Source organism: Meleagris gallopavo, chromosome 8, assembly GCF_000146605.3.
Source record: "Meleagris gallopavo isolate NT-WF06-2002-E0010 breed Aviagen turkey brand Nicholas breeding stock chromosome 8, Turkey_5.1, whole genome shotgun sequence".
Lineage (NCBI taxonomy): Eukaryota > Metazoa > Chordata > Aves > Galliformes > Phasianidae > Meleagris > Meleagris gallopavo.
In genome coordinates this window covers 10,157,752-10,178,889 of record NC_015018.2, presented here as the reverse complement: position 1 = coordinate 10,178,889, position 21,138 = coordinate 10,157,752, and the positions used below count along the sequence as shown (strand labels likewise).

The 21,138-nt window shown below is 38.4% G+C and overlaps 1 protein-coding gene across 1 annotated transcript in view; it reads right to left on the bottom strand.

The window, feature by feature from the left end:
• The window catches only part of TET1 (tet methylcytosine dioxygenase 1), a 58,380-nt gene that overhangs the window by 30,677 nt on the left and 6,565 nt on the right, over window positions 1–21,138 (bottom strand). The window contains 5 exon segments of the mRNA XM_010714280.3: window positions 3,574–3,667; window positions 4,269–4,359; window positions 5,561–6,529; window positions 6,532–8,065; window positions 20,970–21,020. Of these exon segments, the coding sequence (XP_010712582.3) occupies window positions 3,574–3,667; window positions 4,269–4,359; window positions 5,561–6,529; window positions 6,532–8,065; window positions 20,970–21,020 (2,739 nt within the window).

Here is a 21,138-nt window from a genome sequence, read left to right as displayed (position 1 = left end):
AAAAGCCAAACAACATTAATATGTCTTGGTACAAAGGAAAAGACCAAATGTGAATAACTGCTGAAAAGACAAGAAACAAAGGCGGGTATGTGTCTGATGGGAGCTCTGCAGAACTCTGCTCAAGTTTGTATTCTCTTCTATGTTTGTCAAAGGCAAATAAAAGCGTGACAACGGTTGATGAGTAATTCAGAGAAAAGACAAGCACAATCTGCAAACAAATGAAGGATGAGTTCATACTGCCGAGGGGGCAGTAAGAATGGCAGATAAAATTCACTGCGGTGTCCATTCTTAATGCACATGGTTAGCCATTACCATGCAGAAATGAGAATTTAGCATAACGATAGAAATCACTGTTTTGCAACAGAAAGAAAAGCAAAAGCAACAGCTAGGAATTGCTGGGAACAGAGCACAAGGCTGAAAGCATTAGTATACCAATTGTAATTCCAAGTACAAGAGAGCAAAAAAAGAAAAGAAAGAAGAAATAAAGACAAAACCATCTATGACAGGGAATATCAAGCCACTGCCTTCAGCTTAGGGAACTTCAGAGGAATGAGTTACTGGAAAATAAGTGACTCTTCTGGGAGCTGGCTGCCCTGCTCTTCCGCTATCAGTCAGCACTGGAGACAGGCTGTCAGCAAGGAGGACCTCCCATCCAACCTGGCTTCTCTTATCAGTTTTCATCTCCTGTTTCTATTCCAACTGTAAGCCTTAGAAATTACATTGCAATTCTGAATGAAGACAACAGAAAGCTGATCCAGGCCAACATCCACTGAAACAAGTAGAAGGAACCTGAAGGAAATGAGTTTAATCCTGAAATGTTAAGACCTGAAGCTGTCCTCTGAGGCCACTGACATCATTTTTGAATTCAGTGCAGCAGGATCATACCTAGAGTGAGCTACTTATGAACATCATACAGATAGAAGATTTATAAACCATTTCACTTAAACGAATTGAGGTAATCTTTATTTCCCATCAGATATATTGAGAGCAGAAATAAAAAATAAAAAAAGGAGAGGCCACATCCATTATCAAACAAAGTCCTGATAAAGCAGTGGGAATGACATCAATCACTCATCGCTGTCTGGTGATAGGGGAGGCACTGTAACATGATTATATGAAAAGTCTAACCGAGAAAGACGGGTCGACAATCCCACTATTTCAAAGCTCTTTTTCCTTTAACTTATTAAGCAGAAATAGGATAGACATGCACAAAATAAAAAAGCAAAAGAAATTTAAAAAAAAAGAAAGAAAGACAACCCCTAGCATATGTCACAGAACGATTGTTATTTTCTAATCACACAGTTATCACCTACGCAGATATTGTAAGTTTATTATACCCTAAAAACTAAGGAAGAAAAAGCCAGCTCATTTTAGAAAAAAGAAGCCTGTCTCATTCAGTATTTAATACACTACGTACATGTTTGGAGCCACTTAGGTGAAAACAATTTAGGAGGAAATGAGTATTATGAAACACAGACATTAACAGAAGAGTATGTATATATATATTCTTATATTATATATAATATGTATATTATATACATACATTGTACGTACAAATATATACATAATATATATGGAATAATACATACATATATACACATTTTATAAAACAGCCTTTGATTCCAAGATGTTTCTAATGAACAGATAAACAACAACATAAACTCATAGTAAAAGGGAAAATTACTGGAGTGAAATAGCTAAATATGACTCTCTATCAATTTTTTTCCTCTTCACATTTGCTTCAGCAGAGCTCCATTGTGGTGCTCTTGCCAGCAAGTCTCTCAAGGGCCCTAGGGGCAACAGCTAGTCCATCTGCAAAGCAGAAATGAATCTGTCCCAGAGAGCACTGTAATGACCAAGTGAAAGTCTCTGTGCAGCTGACCAAACCTTGTGACTGCAATTATCTGAGAGCAGAACAAACTTTTTCCATATGCTTCCAAACAAATTTCAGAATGATACTTCTTTGGTCATAGCCAAAACAGAAATATGCTCCATTTTAAGGATTAATATTAGTACTGCCAATCAGAAGTTAACTCACACATTGAAAATAGCAACTAAAAAAATGTGGATTGCATGCAGGATGAAACACAGAGAAGATTTCCATGATTTCCTTCCTTATCTTGTATCACGCAGTCACACAGCAGGCTTGGAAAGGCATTCATTTCTTTTAGGTCTGAGCTTGCACACAAAAAGTTTTTTGCTGCACAAAAGACATTTGGAATTTAGTTCAATTAACATTAAAGCTTTCTCTCACAAATGCTTGACATGTAGAAATTTAACTGAACTGCACCGTAATCTTTTAACAGTCTTTTCTATATGCATTGAGTGCTTTCTGGCTGTCGTATTGCACACACATGTTGGACACCTACACCCATGCAGATGCACAATAGAATCTATCATCTCTGTTTTATGTAAAAGGCACTATGTTGATACTGGCAACAGCAAAATAAAGTTTAAGAACAAGTTTTAAATCTCTTCCTTCTTTCAAAGGCTCACAACTGTTTGCTAAGGTAAGAATTTTAATTCCCAACCTCTGTTAAAATTGAGGATTTTTTGCTTAGTTGAAGTGCTAAAAACAAAATCAAGCAAGCAGAAAACAGTCCATTTTTTTGGGACAGTTGTTTCTGAAATTTGACCTTTTTTTTTTATTATTGGATGCCTATTTGTTATTAAATATCATCTGAAGCAACATACACATAGGAGATTCCTTTCCAAGCATCATTTTATATATGGAGTATGACAAACACATTTTAACTGTTCTTCCAAGCATATAAGCAGTAAATACACATGCAGTACCATTCACATTCTTGTTTTAGTTACATAGTCACAAATGCTGCTCTACCAACTGCACAGTTATTCTCATCAGATTAGCCAGTTAAATCTGAAATTCCCAAATACAGCAACAATTAAAAAATATATATATTCCAACAAGCAAATTCTTTTTATTTCTAAAACTCAGTGTACAAGATTTCCAGTCTACTTTTTACCTCCCTCAGTGGTTTCAGCACAGATTAAGGGCAATCAATTCTTTCCAAGCTCTTTCCTGGAGCTTGTCTGTTACCTCATTTCCTGGCTCCTATGAAGCAATGTGAGACAAAACTTTGGTGAAAACTATTACCATAACATTTATGTTTTGAAATAGTGAGTTCAGTCCATCAAAGTGAGTAGCACACTCCATGGTATATGAGACAGTTCACACAATTAAGAAGTTAAAAAATATATATATATGTGACTGTAAGGTTTTCCAACATTCTCTTCTTTTCTTTCACCCTTCTCAGTAGCTTACTTCATAAGACCTCCAGCTTCCAGACACTGCCAAGTGCTCTTACCCTTGATTTGCCCATCTCTGCCAGCTCTGTGAAGCACCTCTTTCAAACTCATTCTAATCACAGCGCGACAGATTAAAAAGTGATATTCTTAGCTTCATCATTCAGTTAGACTTGTAAATCAATTAAATGAAGAAGAAACAGACCTTGATTAATGATCAGATTATATATAAGCTCAAAGACTACACATCATTAGATACTTAAAAGCCACAAAAACCAATTTTACTACTGTAACATAAAAACTTACCCACTTGGCAATCGGACACCCCTGAGAGCTTTTTCCTTCCTTTCCTGTATAAACGACTACCTCTATTCTCACAGCGCTTCCTTTTGCTCCATACCTGCATTAAGAAAGTTCAGCAGTGGAACTGAAAACACATTTTAAAACAGTAAACACCTTCAATAAAACAAGAACAACAATTTTATTTTTTACTTTATTGAGAACAGAGGAGAAAAAAAATACATAGCGCAACAAAGAACACTTCTAAATTCAAAGTCCTACTTGCAAAAGCGATTTTGAAATATCTATTCCAGTGACAGGCTTCTGTCACTAAGGGGTTTCTATTACTTGGAAAGGAAATGTTATCTGCTTGAAAATCCTAGAGCACTTAGTCACTTTCTGTCCAATTTGAGACAGGTTGTTTGCAAGCAGGACACCAGAAAGCCTACTCCTGCCAGCTGCTAATCTCTGTCATCCCTATGGACTTCAACAGCACCTACGAGCACAGTGGCTAAAACTGCTGGAACTCAGACAAGATGCATAAATTTGGAATTGGAATGTGAGAGCTTCCCTCAAGCACATCAGAACAGGAAAATGTTTTACAAATGAATACAGCGAAAGTATTAGAAAAACAAAGCCAAACAGCACTCACTTTCCCACAGCTCCTCTTCTTTTCTGCTTACACAAAAATACTATTAGCACTAAAAAGCACATTTTCTCACCTGTTCTCCATTATTTCTCTCACAGCAGCAACACTTGGTCCTGTTCCGAGGTGTGTGTAATATGGGCCTTCATCTTTCTCAATAATTTGCTCTATAAACAGGTTGAGAAAATTAAGTTCGCACATCCATTTCTCATTTACATCACTACAAGTCAGCATAGAAATGGTTTACAGAAACATCATCTCAAATACACAAAGTCTGCCCCTGAAATGCAATGAATAAGCAATATGATTGGTTTTTCCCCTCAGAGACATCAAAATTATATTATTTTATGCTTGCTTTCTCCTATTAATCTTCTGGTAGATTCTCTTTCTTGGTGCTACAAATAGATCCTATTTATAACACTATTTTGCATTCTTTACCAATGTTCATTGCAGGACCTGACACATACTGACTAAGTAAGCTTCCCAATGCCCTTGTGAGTAGGCAAACATTATCAATTCAGAGAATTGAGGCCAAAAAAACATCAGCTGACAGTCATATACATACTACAGAACAAAAAAACGCAATCCAGGCCTCTTAACTAGCAGCTTGTTGCTTCAGAACATTAAAGATGAAAAAAATCTGCCTTTGTACAATGTTAACAGTCCCTGAAGTGTTTTTTTCCTCCCCATCTGTGTGCTTTGATAGTTTGAAAACACAGCATGTCCAATACCATCAATCAAGTTGTATTGCAAAATTCTCAGCACCGAGTTCAATCCGACACCTCATGCTACAACACAAACTGTTCTGTATCTGGATTTATTACCTAATCTCCAGCTCTCATCTTATCTCTGAGATGAGACATCTACAAGCCTTTGACAGGAATCTTAACAGAAACTCCCACCACCCTCAGGGCAAACCATGACAGTAACACAACTGCCCTCAACAATTCCCTGCTGCTTAGCCAGGAGGCATTTAGGTAGCAATGAAAAGGTATTGGGAAAGTTTTTGCCCAGCTCATCTCAAGCAGAAACTGGTTTGAGACCGTAGAAATCCTAATCTGATATACTCAGATGAAATTACAAGCATACAGGTGAGTAACAAGAAAACAAATAGAAAAACTCATTTTCCTCAATTTGAATTTAAACAGGTCAGATGCAAGGCCAAAAATACCGAATTTGCAGGCCTGAAGAACACCAGGCAAAGGCTACAGAAAGGGAAAGAATCATTTCCTTCTAGTTCCTAACAGCAAAACAAGTATCTTTTTGCAACACCTATGCATCAAGTATTCTTTCTTGCATTAAGGGGAGCAACACAAACACATGGCCATGTGAAAGGTACAGGCAAAAGCTAGCGAAAGGATGACTTACCAACACAGTCACAAGTTGGCAATTCAGACTGTCCTTTTTTTGTAGGTGTATCTATTAAATTTTTTGTAGGAGTATCGAGAAACTTCATCGGTGATTCGAGAAAACTGCTGAGTGTGTTTTTTGCTGGAGAACACCCTGAGTCGCCTGTGCTCTGCGGATGGTCAGTACCCAAACTTCTTGATGTTAGAATGGTAACTTCCCCTGCACACTCCATGTTCCTGAGAGCTTCCACAGTGCCTGGCACCTGACCCGCACTGCAGGAAACAGGCAGCATTTTCGGATCTACCTGTTGATCAACAGCACCCTGCTGGACATAGGCTTTATCTTCACTGCATGCTTCGCTAGCTCTCAGGTTAGACTGACTAAAAGTTTGAGGCAAAGGATGTGTCTGACCAACATTCACTGCCTGCTGTACCTGAGAATTACATTTTTCTGTAAACATCTGTGTGTTTTCACTTGGTCTGGTTAACAAGGATGCTGTTTTCAACTGCGAAACTGACAGAGGATTATGGGAGAGCAGATCACTATATTGGTTACATGCAGCAACGTCGTTTTTCAGTGGAATGATGCCTGGTGGGTCACTGGAGCCTGCAGTTTTGATTTGTTCATTCACCACTTCATAGCCAAACAACCTGTCTTTTTTTTTGTCCTGCGGTACCTCAGATAATCTATGGAATTTTATCTGTGTTTGAGGAAGAAACAACCTAGGTTTTTCCTGTAACGTTAGCGCATTTTGACTCAGTGCTTTCTGTACTTTGGTTCTTGGTGATTTTTTTTCAGACAGAACTATTCTGGAGTCCTGTGGCATGGTTTGACCAAGCTTGTGCAGTTTTGATGATATCCAAATGTCCTGTAACTCACTATGCTGGCATGACAACAACTCTAGTTGGTTTCGATTAATCTGTTGATAGCGTGCTTCTTGAGGCTTTTTTTTGTGTCTTGGTTTCCACGGTACAGCATTTCCTTTTTATTTGTTGATTGTTTTTGCTTTAACAGTAAGGAACTGCAATTATGCCTAAAAAATACAGATTCTTTTCTCTGCAGCAGGTCTTGGTTATGTTTTGCTTGCCTCTCATGGGATATTAAGTTAAGCAGTGATGTCTTTATGTCATTTTTCTGTTCTGGATTTGCCCGGTTTGATTCAATTAATGCTGCAAGTTGAGTTAGTTGTGTAGCTACATCCTCTTCATCCTGGCTGTGAATTCCTCCTTCTTTAATTAAAGAACCAGCTTCTAAGCTCAAATTATTACAGGTTGGCTTTTGATCTAACTGGCCAAGAGTATCCAAGTTGCTGCTTGCATGCTGAACACTGCAATACTGTGAAAGGGTGACTGGATCACAGTTTTTCTTGGTATTAAGTCCTGAAAATGATTTTGCATTAGATCTTAACTCAGATAAAGTTTTGGTATCTCTTGAGGATAACTGCAATTTATACATCTCACTAGCAAGATTGGCAGGTTTATCATGCAATTCAGAAATCGAACTTTGGCCATTGTATAATACTGGCTTATTTGGGAGCTGCTTTTGTGAGTGAGCACAGTGAGTCAAGAGCTGTTGTTCTTTCTGTAAGTAAGTGTCTTTGATTTCTTTTAATGTAGAAGACGTAAAGGAGGATGAAATATCCCTTTTATAACTATGGAGCAAGTTGGAAGTTCTTTCTTCTGTACATTCACTATTTTCAGCTTTAGTTGGGGAAGATGTTGCTAAAGGGACTTCAGATAACTGTGTTAAAGCTTCAATAGCTACAACCTGCTCCACAGTTAGGTTTCTGTTTTTAATCAGGGACAAGAAAGTTGGCTGGAGTGAAGGACTCTCATACTGTGTCTCTGCGTTAGGTACTTTGAAGCCATCCTCTCCATGCACTTCCTCTTTAACCAAAGGAGGACAACATGTGCTTTCCTGCAGATCCAAAACAGAGCTGGTTTGCAATACTGACTTATCAGAATCCTGAAAGACACTGCAAGTACAGTTTTCCTCTTTCATGAAAAGATTTCCTTGTTTGTCTGGGTGAACACAGCTAACACTAGTTGTCAGAGTGCTGACTATGTCATTCAGATTGGTAGCCTTCATCCACTGGGCATGGGAGTTGCTTGTCAAATCTGTCCTTTCCACTACAGATGCTTTTTTCAGTGAAGCAACTGCTTCTGGTGATAAGTAATGTAGGGTTTTTATGCCATTTTTGATGGTCTGTGCAAATGATTTTTTTGGCTCAGCTAATTGACTGGGAGAGACGGCTCGTTCACTTTCTTCTGCATTTCTCAAGTGTTCGTGGCCTGTCAGAGTTCCATGGGTATCTCCATTGACATGGACACCAAAAGATGGCTTCTCGTTATGTGCCCACTTCTCTGCTTCTAAGCCTGTCATTCTTTCTTTCTCCTTAGACTGTGCATTTTCAAAGGGTTGTGTTTGGTTTGTTTTCACCCTGTATTTTTCACCATGACCACATATACTGCATTCCATGAGTTCTGGTCTGCGGCCATTTACTGGTTTGTTTTCTAAATTTGCCTATGAAATAATAATAATAATTAAAAAAAATGTTGTAACAGCTGCTCAAAAGCATTAAAAATAAGAAGCATATTACTTATAGCAATTAAACCCTACTTTGAATATATTAGGAATATCCTAATTAAGCACAGGCATAGATGTTGAAAAAAAAAAAAACAGGAAGTCATAAAAAACCTGAAGCCTGTCCGTATTTATAGTAAGGTATTTTTTAAGGTGTTTTAATGGGGTATGCAGAAGAAGAAACCTTGTGCATGGGGAAAACTAAGGAAATGAATTAGCACATAAAGGACTTCACTAAACTGTAAAGATTTTGATCTAAGGATTTAATTCTTTGCTGAATTTGCATAAGCAGATGAAAGTCTCCATCCAATTCAAAGCAAGACTGAAAACTAAAAGCTTGGACTTCACAAAGTTTGGTATAATTATAAATCTACAGCTATACTCAAGCTGACATGTGACTTGTTTGGACACTCTAGCAAGAATGACTGCTTTTTGGGTTAGCTGCAACTCCTTCAAAACTGGCAAACGTTAAAGTGAGATGGTTAATAAGCCAGCTATGGTGTTAGTGCATCTGAAAGTTATCATGTAAACACTGTGACTGCCTTGTACATTTAGACGGTATATTTCAGGTAACTGAGCTAGCATTATTACTATTTTAGCAAACTCTTAATATTTAATTTAATATATCCTTCATCTTCCCAGACACAATACAATTCATGGGGCTACAACAATTTCAAAAGCAACCAAGTCAGAATACTGTGTCCTGGAGACTGTATGCAGATGGGCCTCATTTGAGGTAGTAATCTTACTGCAGCATCTAAAAATTATTTAAATATTCTGTAGCTTTCAGCCCTACTTAGCACAGAAAACATCACTGCTTTTCAAATTAGACACTGCAATAGAACTGGTTAATTAACCATACATTGGCACAGAAGTTTTTAGCAGTTCACTTTTAGCACCAAATTTAAAATTGTTAAATGAAACATGATTTAGCAACCATAGCTAAAATGCAAGCACTTCTCCAAGAAAGGAGAACAAATGTAAAATGGAATTATGATTAATCATAACCATCAAGGCAAACCTTTCAGAAATCCCTAGGCAAAATGAAGCATATGGACCTAACTCCATCTGGAGCCCAATATCCGCCTCACAACTGATTGCTAATTGATAAAAAACATAACAGAGAATCCTTAGTGCGCCCTAAATATTATCAGGCATCAAAGTAATATGAAAATGTTATGTAAAAATGTGTCCAACACCTCTGCAGCTAAGTCAAATGTATGGAAATTAAGAAAGAAAGACACCATACATGTTTCTCCATTACACACAGATGCTGACTCAGGTCTCTGAGCCTGAACTCCTCTGGATCCTGGGGAATTTTCATCAAATGGGACCCAGGGAATCACCAAGCAATTTCTAAGAGTTCCACAAAAGTGGATAAGTAAACCTATTGTTAACAGGGCTAAAGGATTTACATAGGCCTCCATAACTACCAAAGAATATTGGAACAATCCAGCACTAAAAAGTAAAAACACACAATTCTCTGCCTACACAAAAGCTGCACTTCAATTACCAGCTTCTTTCCTCTGCACTTAACTTCAGGAAGAACCATAATATGAAGTTACTGATCTTTCAGCAATAAAAGTATACCTCTATCAGTCCAAAAGCTGTCCCAACTATGTAAAACTGCTATTAGAAGTTACTTAATTGAGTAGGAAGCTGAGGAGGTAGAAGCAAATAGATTAAAATCATTCCTCGGAGCTTACAGGTTTTCAATACAACCACAAAAAACTGCAAAATGAGTAATGAGAGATGGAGGGAAAGGAGGACAGTTCAAGCATGACCATCAGCAATATGTCCCACTTCTCTAACAACCACACTGTTCCTCACTAAAGCACTCTTATCTGACTGTGCTTGAAAATATTCAGTACAGTACCTGCTAGAAGCATACAAGTGTAGTGCTGTGTCCACATAAGACCCAATTGATCTTAGCAGCAAACTGGCATTATTAATAAAATTATTCCCCACACATATAATAATTTCCACTAACTGAAAGCTGCCTACATGCAACAACGACGAAAAAAGAACCAGCTGAATCATATCACTGGTTTTGTTTCATATTTTATTTTTCCATGCAATTAATTATAATAAAATTTGATTTAAAAAAGAAATCAACTCCTCTTCCTTTTGAGTGCTGTGCCACTTTTCCTCTTTTGTTACTGTACTACAATGAATCCTAAATACACCTTTTTTTAATTTTCCTTCTCTTACCAGACTTTCCTGTGGCCTTTTCTGTTTAATAGGTAAAGCTACTGTTTCCCTGTATAAAAAGAAATAAAGACATACTAGCAGGGGCAGAAGTCATTTGATTCTTCTCCTCAGCCAAAGTCTGGCAGACCAAAAGCAATAGCTCAGCAAATGCTTTTGCAGCTGAACAACCTGATTGGAGAAGTCTATCTTCCAGTCCTGAAGCAAAAGCACTGAAAGCTACAGTCAAGGATACCATGCTTCCAAGCAACAGTCTTAAAATTCATGGAAGCTGAGCACGGAAGACTGATCTGATTGATTTCTAAAGTTCTTATACAAGTGTAATGGAAAGTGGTAGAATGAACTGGATCAATGAAAGTAATTTCCTCTCTTCTTCATGAAGGGGAGCACTGCTTTAGCTGGATATATAGAACACTAGCAAATCATACTCAAAATAAAACTTTGCAATAGTTAATATTATTAGGAGAAGAACCAGAGAGTAGAGCCCACCGTAGTCATTACTAGATTGTTTAAACTTCAACATTTTATCTTTTTTGTCTTATACACACACTTCACTGCATGAGGTAATGCTTCCAAGCACACATGAAAAGCCAGTTACAGCAAATCACTCTCAAAAGAGTCAGACCATAACATTGATTTTTCTTTAAATACAACATGACTGTGAAGTAATGCAAAGTTTTCAGTAATTCACAATCAAAATACAATGTCAAGGCTAACCTAAAGACTTTTCTACATTTTCTGTACAATTAAGAGTAGACTGCAGGTTTATATCTCACTTCACGTCTGCATAGGTGGTAACAACACATTTTGTACGGAAGGTAACAGCCAGTAATTATGCTTGTGACCAGAAATAACAGATGATATCTAGATCAACTACTAGCAAAATGGCTCTTGGAGCAAGTCTTGACAAGCTGCACAACAGCCTATGTCCCCTAAGTAGACATCCCAATTATATTCTTCCCCCACCCCCATAGGAACAGAGTTCTCAACACATGAGAATAATGATTGCACCTATTAGCTTGTGCTAATAACCTGATGACCTGAAAGGTAGCTCTTCCAGCATAACAACATTCAACAATGCAAAGGGATGGGAGAGTGAAGAGAGCTTGCACTGTGCACCTCTTTTCCCAAAGCAGTGCTTTGGGTAAGTTTGGATCCTGATACAGCATCTGCAGCCATGCAGCAGACCACGCACGCTCCTCCAGGTTGGCAGAATGCTGGTACCATCTCAGAACTCTAATGTCTTAAGAAGAAATTTCTCTCAGAAAAACTGTTTGGGGAAAAAAAAGAAAAAAAAAGAAAAAAGACAACAAACATACTTCATCTAATATTTGAACAGGGTATTTTATTCATGGCCCAGTTGTCAGATGTCAGGGTTTCACCAGGAGATAAGCAAGAACCAGCCAGCTGACCAGTACCAATTTACTCCTATGCAATGTATTCCTATTCCCCAGCATCTGCCCCCAGGACACGTAGCAACTCCATGGAACACAGGGTGGGTACTGCCTAATAGAGGTGTAAGTATGGGACCATCATATAAGGATAAAAAAATAGATGTGGGATAGAAGATACGGACAGAGAGCCAGAAAGCACCAGACAGGGGAAACACTCATCTATGTCGGGTGCTACTAAGTAAGCCACCCCATGCATTGGTTTGAACAGATGCTATGGAAAGCGTAGGGTTACTGACTACCATAATGCAGACAACAAAAAAGTTGCTGCCCAAGGTTGCAGGCTGAGCCGAGTTCCTGGGAAGGTAACCAGGCCACAGAGAAGGACAGCTAAGAAGGGGCCCATTTGCAAGCCGAGGCTCATTCCCATTAACTTCACCAGAAACTTAAATCTATTATCACCAATTACATATTAACCACGGACATGAAATGGTATGCGTCTCTCAGTATACCACACTTGTACAGCAGCTCACAGAAAGCACATTTCCCACAGATCTTCGGGTAGAGAGAGCAATTTGGGTCCTACAATAATATAACATAACCTGCCCCTACAGTATGTTTTGTTCCTCACAGGAACAGTGGCACTGAGCAAGCATTTACAGTCAGGCTCAGAATTCCACATTTTAGAAGCTACAGCAACAAAAGCAAACAATCTTTGCCCTTGGAAAAATGATGTAAAAAAGTGTAAGCAGGTTTGTATGGAAACTCAAGGCAATGATAAGTTCCGCGAAGCTGGAGAAAATCACCCAACTGTGCTTTGCTGAATGGATCCTCCTTCACTCACAACTCCCCTGTGCCCCAGAATATCCAGCCCACCCAAACTCACCCACTCAATTACCACAGCAAGACTTGACACTGGATCTTTTAGCAGCTAGCAAATCCACCCTACCTTAACAGCGTGAGGATTTTGTCATCTATATTTATATCCAGAATGAGCTATAGTAACAACTATATTGTGGTATCTTCACTCCCTTTACTTCTCTCTCCAACACCACCACCACAGTTCTCCTGCTTATCTCGTGTAACACTTCAGTGAGACCACTTACAAGAAGACCTACAAGATCTTCTATAAGAAGATCCTGAAGGATGCAGTCGCTAGCAAAAATAAATAAATAAACAAACAAAGTGCAAAACACTTATGCAGACTCTAAAGGTTTCATGTTGTGACCCATAGAGAAGTGTATTTATTAGATTACTCAAATTGCTGTTTCTGTCAACCCTGTGCTCTAGAGTGTGAAAGTGCAAAGCAAAACCACAAAAAACACACCATGGACACCCTGCTCCCCTAACACAGGCTCCCAAAAAAGGAGATGCTAAAGGAAAACTTCTTACAGAATCTTTTATGCTACAGAAGCCAATACAAACTAGTATCATGCTTGGGTTTTTCTGTTTGTTCTACATGATGTTCTGATTTATTCAATCATTTATCTTCAACGTTGTAATGGAACACTCAAAGAAACACTGACAGCTCTGGGAAACACAACACTCAACCCACAAAAGAAAAAGGATATATACAATCACCAGCAATATCTATTCCCTAATACAACTCTTCCCTAACGTGCTTTAATTAAAAGGTAGAGATGAAATAAATTCAGTCTTTGAACTTACTCATCTTAGCTAATGTCTCTTATAGTTTACTCATTTATGAAGCCATCACCATACGTTTAAGCCTGTAACTGTAAATTGAGAATCACCAGCGTTCTTAATGGGGTCCTTGGGGAAATTATCACAGCTATATATTATATAAGATCCTTAGCAATGACCTAGAAGAAAAGTGAAACTAATTCTGATAGAAAAATAGCTAATAATGATAAAATTAGACATGATTTTTTGGCTGGCAAGCAAAAATTTCAATACAGATAAAGGTGAAGCTGTGTATCTAACAATAAAGACATTGGACTGTATGTACATAATACAGGTTTTATCTTAGAAAGCAATGACCCTGGAAGGAGCATTAACATGGTCAATAAAACACTGCACAGTAACTATAGAAACTCCTCTTGCAACTTTATGGCCAAAACAGTTAGCAAGATTCTCCAATGCATAAATAACAATGCAATTAGGAAAAGACAGATTATTTTATACCCCGTATTTGGCACTTCTACACCTGCCAGTGGAGCAGAGCGTCCAATCCTGGCATACCCAATTCAAGCAAGACATTGATATGCTGGACAGGTCTTGGAAGACTATGAGAAAAACAAAAGATTGAAGTATCTTGAAGTGAAAGCCTCAAGTCCACTTTCTACAATTTACCAAAGAAAATCGAAAGGCCACAAACTATTGCTAAGCCTGCGCAGAAAAGAAAGCTAATAACAGAAGGCTCTTTGTTCTAGCAGACAAAAGTATAACAAGACTCAATGACTTCAAGTTAAAGCGAGGGAAGTCCGAACTGAAACTATGTTGCGCATTTTTGTAGAGGTACAGAGTAAAAAAAATCTTTTAAGCATGTCACTAGATGCTTCATCACAATTTTCATCCACAGGAATTTACAAGTTAAAAATACCTAAAGGAACTTGAAAACATGATGCTTCGATCATCATAAATTGATTCAGTCTTACAATCCCCGAGTGTAAAAGCAAATGATCACAAAGACCTTGCACAGCTTTAGGGTATGTGAACCAAGCTAATGTAAGTCCCTTCCCCTCTGTTTCAGCTCACTAAAGATCTGAGCTGCTACATCAGGTAATGCCCCAATTCCTATAATCTAAGTAGGAGCACATTCAGCTCCTTAACAGGGGACTTAGTTTGAGTGCTTAACCATCTGTCCCACAGCCACTTACACTATTCACAACCTGCTACATGCCGGCATAGCAGCTCTCAGACCACGTCTACCAAGAACACACAGCTCAGTAAGTTGACAATGCTGACCTGCCCTGGCTCCCAAAGACGCACTGAAACAAGTCATTCACCAACTCATTTCCAAATTCCAACATCTACATTGCATGTACATTCTAGTCTGGTTTAAGGCCAATGAGAGGGCATAGACTAAAAGAATAGACTAAAATCTTTTCTAAGACTAAGAGTTTTCAATAAAGAACAGAATTTACACATATATAACATCCACTGCCTCCTTACAGGATGACCAATTTCCACTCACAAGCCAGAACAACAACGGTCCAGAGCAGCACTGCCAAAATGACAGTGTTTGGGTTGCAGTGATAACAGTCATCAGGCAACGATCATCTGTTATGAAATTAAATGCTTTGCATTTTGAAATACATGGAAACTCTAATTTACAACGTCAATAAAATCTTACTTTACCAAAATGAAATTTAGAGTTAAATTTTTACTACAGAGCATTAATTAAATGCTCTGGACAATTTGGACAAGAACACTGAAAAAGGAATCCAAAATTGAGTGTCAGTTTGAAGTCTGCCTTGAAAAATTCTGATGCAACAAAAGGCCGAATGCTTAAGGTGCTGGAACAAGAAGACAGACAAACATGTTCTATACACTGACTAGAGAAATCAATGACAAGTGATTACTGTTGGCTTGTTTTATGTAATCACAGTTTTCTTTTTTCTTGATATCGGTTAAGTTTCATGTATCTGACATTTCAAAAGAAAGCACCTTTTTAAGAACGCATGGATCCTTTGTTTTTATCTCCCAAATCAAATTCTATAAATATAAATTTACTGTAGTGAAAGTTAAATCTTTCAGTATTTACAAAGCCAAGGCTCTTGCTAATGCCCATGGGAAAAGTCTGCTGCTGTCTTATCTTCAAGATCTTATTTTTTTAATTAATGTCATTATCTAAAACCTTAGTGTAACATCAGAGAATGAAAAAGCACATAAAAATGAAAATCTGGTCCCATTCAAGTAAGGTGGAGACTTCTAACTGGGTTTCCTCCTGCAACTGAAAGCAACAAAAGCAACAAAAAACGTGCTTAGCAATGTGGTATAGGGTTCTAAACGAATAGCATGCGTTTTCACATTTTCTAGATACTGTTATTATCTATTAATGTATGAATATCAAACATCAAACACTGCCAACTGAATACTGGAATCTGCAAAGCTATTTCAAGTATTTATTTGCCTACATTACATGTAGCAAGTATTCAATAAAGTTCTTAGTTCCATAATTAATAACCAGTATCAACAAAACATCACCAGAGTAAGCAAGCAGAATTTATTTTGTGTTGTTATAACTTCCTTAGAAATCTCTAAACCATGCACAGACATACCTATAAACCTGCCCTACTTGCACACGTTGACACATTCTTCTTCCTTCCCACAAATGTTACTTCACTGATACTAACATTTTTGATCACAGGCATTCTTAAGAAGCTCTTTCCTCTAAATTCAATACAGTGAAACCTTCAGCATCCCACACACAGCGACAGGCAAGATCTAAACAAATAGTGATTCAAAGCACGTGCAGCCCTCTCCCCCCCGACACCCTAACTACCAGGCTCTACCTGGCCCAGCCTCACTGTGCCTCTGCCTCCAGCATTCCCTGCACAAGCAGAGGAGTGTTACTAGCCCCACAGCTGCTTCATGAGCTGCAATGAGTTGGAGGATGCTTCCAATTCTGGGGAGGAGAGGAAGCAGCACTAACAGGGAGCTCAGTAGGACAGGGGCTGTAAGGGAAGAAGAGCATCTCTGCATTCTGCTCAGCCCTATCAGCACCACAGCTAAAAGCCCACCAGGGACTGGCTTCAACCCCCCCAAGACATAGAGTAAGATAACTAATTTACAGACCATTTACAAAGACCTTCTTCCTTAAGATTCCTTTCAAAAAAATGTCTATAAACAGGTGAAGTCTTAAGGTACCATACCAAGGAAATACAGTTACTCATGAGGAAGCACTGGAGACTGCAAAAAGTGTGATAATTCATTACAACCACAATCATGCCTGCTTACTTCACCTGAGGTACACAAGCCTATTAAGCACAACAACAACAACAACAAAAATTCCATTTAGACATACATCCAGTTATCAAAAAGGTCCTTAAAAATAATAATCTAGGTATCATTTGTGAAACAAATTATTTCAAAATTAAAAGCATTCAACTGCTGAGTTACTCCTTAGTTATTGTAGTTCTAAAAGTAAGAGTTGGATAATTTATGTAAGCTGTTCATCTGCCAAAAGCAAATTCCCTATGGAAAAGGGAGCAAAAAGGCACAAGAGTAGGCAGATATATCCAAACAGTACTCAAAGTAATTTTAATTGGTATTTTCCAAATGAGTACATTCCAAGATGATTAAGTTCCTTTAAAAAACACAAAGCACGTCTTCTGTACAACATCCCTTCCAACTCCCATTATTCTGTCTTCTTCCTCTGTCAAATTCCACAGCCCTGCAATTTCATCCACTGACTTGTTGATATCTTATTTTAAAAAAGAAAAAAAAGTTGAATTACTTCCAGCTAAATATTCTGGCAGGCATTTTGTGCTAAAAAAAATAATTATATTTAGGTGTTCAAAAATCCATTCAAGTCATGCTCATTCAAAGCATTAGCGTGCATATTAGAGTTGCTTCTCTTAACTTTTGTTAACACGTACATTAGGTTGAAATAGTGCAATTTAAGCAGCAAAACAAACCACACTTTGAAGAGGGCTAACAACAGCTGGTCTGTCATAGCAACTTCATATCTGAACATTGTTTTTGATACGAAATACCATGCTTTGTACACATGGAGGAGAAAAATCAAAGAGAATGCTCAAGTATGTATTTGTAGCTTTGATGGAAATGAGACTCCCACTAGCTCCTAAGCACAAGGTTTACCAACAAACCCAAAGTTCTAGATATTAAGTAAGCTCTTGCTTTTGGTTTGACTTAAACCAAACTGATTTTAGAGTTTCGCAGGTGTTGTCTACACTTTCCTTGTGCACAGATCACCACTACAGCGTTTATGCATAAACACACAAACAGAATCAGGCAGAGAACAAAGAATGGGCATGCAGTCACAATACTCACTTAGCACTGCATATACTACTGTGGATCTCTCTCTTTGGTCTTTTTTTTCCCCCTTTTTGTTTGTTGGTTGGTTTTTAAAAACTCCATGAATGCAGCAAACATCTGCAGCCATCCAAATGGCAGCCGTAGCTCCCCAGAGCCTACTAGAAAGACCACAGCCTGTGCCTCTTCATCAGCTGTATCTTGACCTGGAGGCAGCTTCCTTACTGGTGCTACTGCTAACTGTAGATCTCCTTGACAACACGATGCCTTCTTCAACTGTCCTGTTTGCCCGAGCTGCATTTATAAATTTGCACGTGACCGCCAACATTGTTAAGAAGAGGTGTGCTGCAGTGCCCAAACTGAGGGAGCACACTGCTAAAAGGAGAATGATAATAACTAAGTGAAGCTGGATGCCCAGTACACCTTCTGAAATGCAGGCAGGCAAATTTTTAAGTACAAACCCCTTCTTTCTAGATTTTCTATTATCGATGATAAAATGTAAGAAGTTTCTGCTTAACTAGGGAAAACATACAAGATAATTTGGAACAAAAACCATGAGTGCTCCTTCTTTGTTATCTATTTCTATGAACTCATGATGACTCTTTCTTCAAAAAGCATTTGCTCACTAAATGAGATGAATATTTTGGACATCCTTTCAAATTAAGTATGGAGAACGAAGCACAGTAGCTATGGCACTAATTGTGGCACAAAATTTCCTAAATGACTCCTCTTTCAATAGCTAGGAAAAAGCAGTGCATGCATGCTTTTCATGGAAATGAAAAAACAGTTAGCAAAAGCCACAATGTAACAGTATTTATCACTTTTGTTTATAATGCTTATATCTGTCAAACTTTGTTTTCAACAGGAAAGCATTGCTTATTTTAACCTGGTACAGAAGAATTCATAAATACGCTAGTTCATAAAAGTATAATTAGAGGAACTGCTAACTCTCCAAATAAATAAGTGTGCATCTATACAAACTTAGGATGACTGGAAAAATACAAACTCCACATATCACTTAAGCACAGTGCTACATATTCCTCTTTAAAAATGTCTACAATCCTTTTTTGAAGCAAAACACAATTAAAACTCCAGTGAAACAATAAAAAAAAAATAATAATTCAAAACATCTATAATTTTTTTTTTTTTTGACATGTCACTGCTTAGCTTCACTCAAACCACCGCTGACCATTAAAACAAAGATTGAGGTTGTAATTCAGTAGATAGAGCACCACTCTACACAGCAGTCCCACCAATAAGGCAGGCCACTCATACACCAGAATGTCATATTTCTAAAGTGTCACTGTGAAGAAGACTGTAAATGGTGAAGCTTTCTGGGGGTTTCCTGCAGTTGACGGAAATGCAACCTAATTTAACATGACCAACCCACTCCACCAAAACCAAAACCTCTCCAGCACCAACCCAACCTCTTCCATGCGATGCCTTCAGGGGCACCATGCCCTACTTGGTGCACGCAAGTGAATCAACTCAGCAAATACGATTCAGCACCACAAGACAAAACACCAGCAAACTGAAAGAACACTCTAAAACCAAAGGGGAAAGAAACACTGCAGAATCAATTCAGCATAGGAAAAGTCAAACCAGAAATAAACACAAGTCCAATGACTAACATATGATACTATGCACACACACAAAAACAGACGAGCCTTTTTCCATTTAAGAGCCAAGAAAAAAAAAAAAAACTGTTCAGAAGGCTTTTTGGAAAGGATAGGAATGACAGCATCATATTACATAGCAACTTCCCCTGCCATCAAACAAGAAACAGTGGTAAAATAAGTTCAAGAGAAAATGTGAAGACTCACTATGAACCCTGACTGCGGACAGACATCTAACATAACAGATCTACCCTAGACAGAAAGATTCCTCTTACTTTTACAAGTGTACACCAATTCCACACTACAAAACAGAATGACTGGTTTACAAGAAGTTTTAATTTCACACACTATCTTCTTAATTGCATAAAATGAACAAATGCTAAAGTTTTAACTACACCTATGTACTATCCTGCAAAAGAGGCAGCCACTAAAATTAAGCAGTTAAGAGCACATATATGACTTAATGAAATATATAAATGCCATGGATTAATATGTTTTATAAAAGAAGAACACTTGATAGTGCTGTACACTCACTATTCCTGTAGGCATATGGGGAGATGGTTTGCACAGCTACACCCACACAGAGACACACACAGAGGTCAGACACACTTGCAAGCCAAGTAAGCTTATTTGCTCCTTACTTATTCTTGACTTTTAACTTAACTTTATCTTACAAACTTAGGACTCCTTTGAGCAAATTTCTCTGACGTATAACAGTGAACACAAAGCTGCTACAGAGTCGTGATGATTTCAAATAAAATCACACTGCATTCACCATTTATCACATTCACCACATCCAACAATTTCTGAAATGTTTCTGTACTGAAACAATGCTAAACTAACTTAGATCACGTTCAGCTGCACTCTGTGCCAAGAAAAAAATTGTCAAGTAAGTTTAAATACATTAAATACTTCTCATTTTCTCTAGCATCTTCTCACAGTTTCAGCATCCACCCCTTAGCATTTTAGTTTGAAAGAATAGAAATCAGAACTTATTCCTATACAAAATAAAAGCAAACCGAAAAACGCGGTACGAATCCGCTACCTGTTAGGCACAAGTGTAGTAAGCTAGTATTTTGTTACAACAAGCTGAAACAGTTGAGTTGAAGCACCAATCTTTTGTTACTATGCAAGATAGCCATCTTAAGAGCCCTGCCGAAACCTTACCACGTGAACCGCAGGCCCCTGTAAGTTCAGAGAATTTTCAGTTTCACTTGAGGCGTTCTAAAGTTTAAAGAAAAAAGGAAATCAAAACCACCGTAACTGAAGCATGAAGCTTCCTATGCCATTAACTCAGTTTACGTGATAGCAAAGACTTCTCGCCCTCCGATCCGAATGCTGAACACCCCCAGCATTCAGCTGGTACTTCTGCAAGTGGGGAAGGAACACGGAGGGTGAAGCGGCTCACAGCACAATGGGAAGCCAACGTCCCGGCCGCAGCGCCCCGCACAGAGGCTCCGGTGTGTGTACGACATGCTGGGATGGGGGGAGGGGGAAGGGGGGACAGGGAGAGGCAAAAAAAGAACATGTTCTGTGCCGTTAAAATTAGCTAAGCCGCTGAAGGGCTGGAAGCGCCGCGTCCCAGCGCGTAACCCTCGATCTCCTGCTGTACGTGACAACAAACGCCGCTTAACGTGAGGGAGAAATATTAAAGCAATCGTCGGTTACCTTAAAAACTCTTTGCTTCCTCCTCTGAGGTCTTTTGTTTTCAGTTAGAACCTAAAAAAACATCAAATTGCAGAATAAGCGGTGGTCACAAAAGCAGACGCCTCCAGTTTTATTATCGAACTGCAATATTTCTCAAATACCCGAGTGCTTCACATGCGGCACCTCGGCG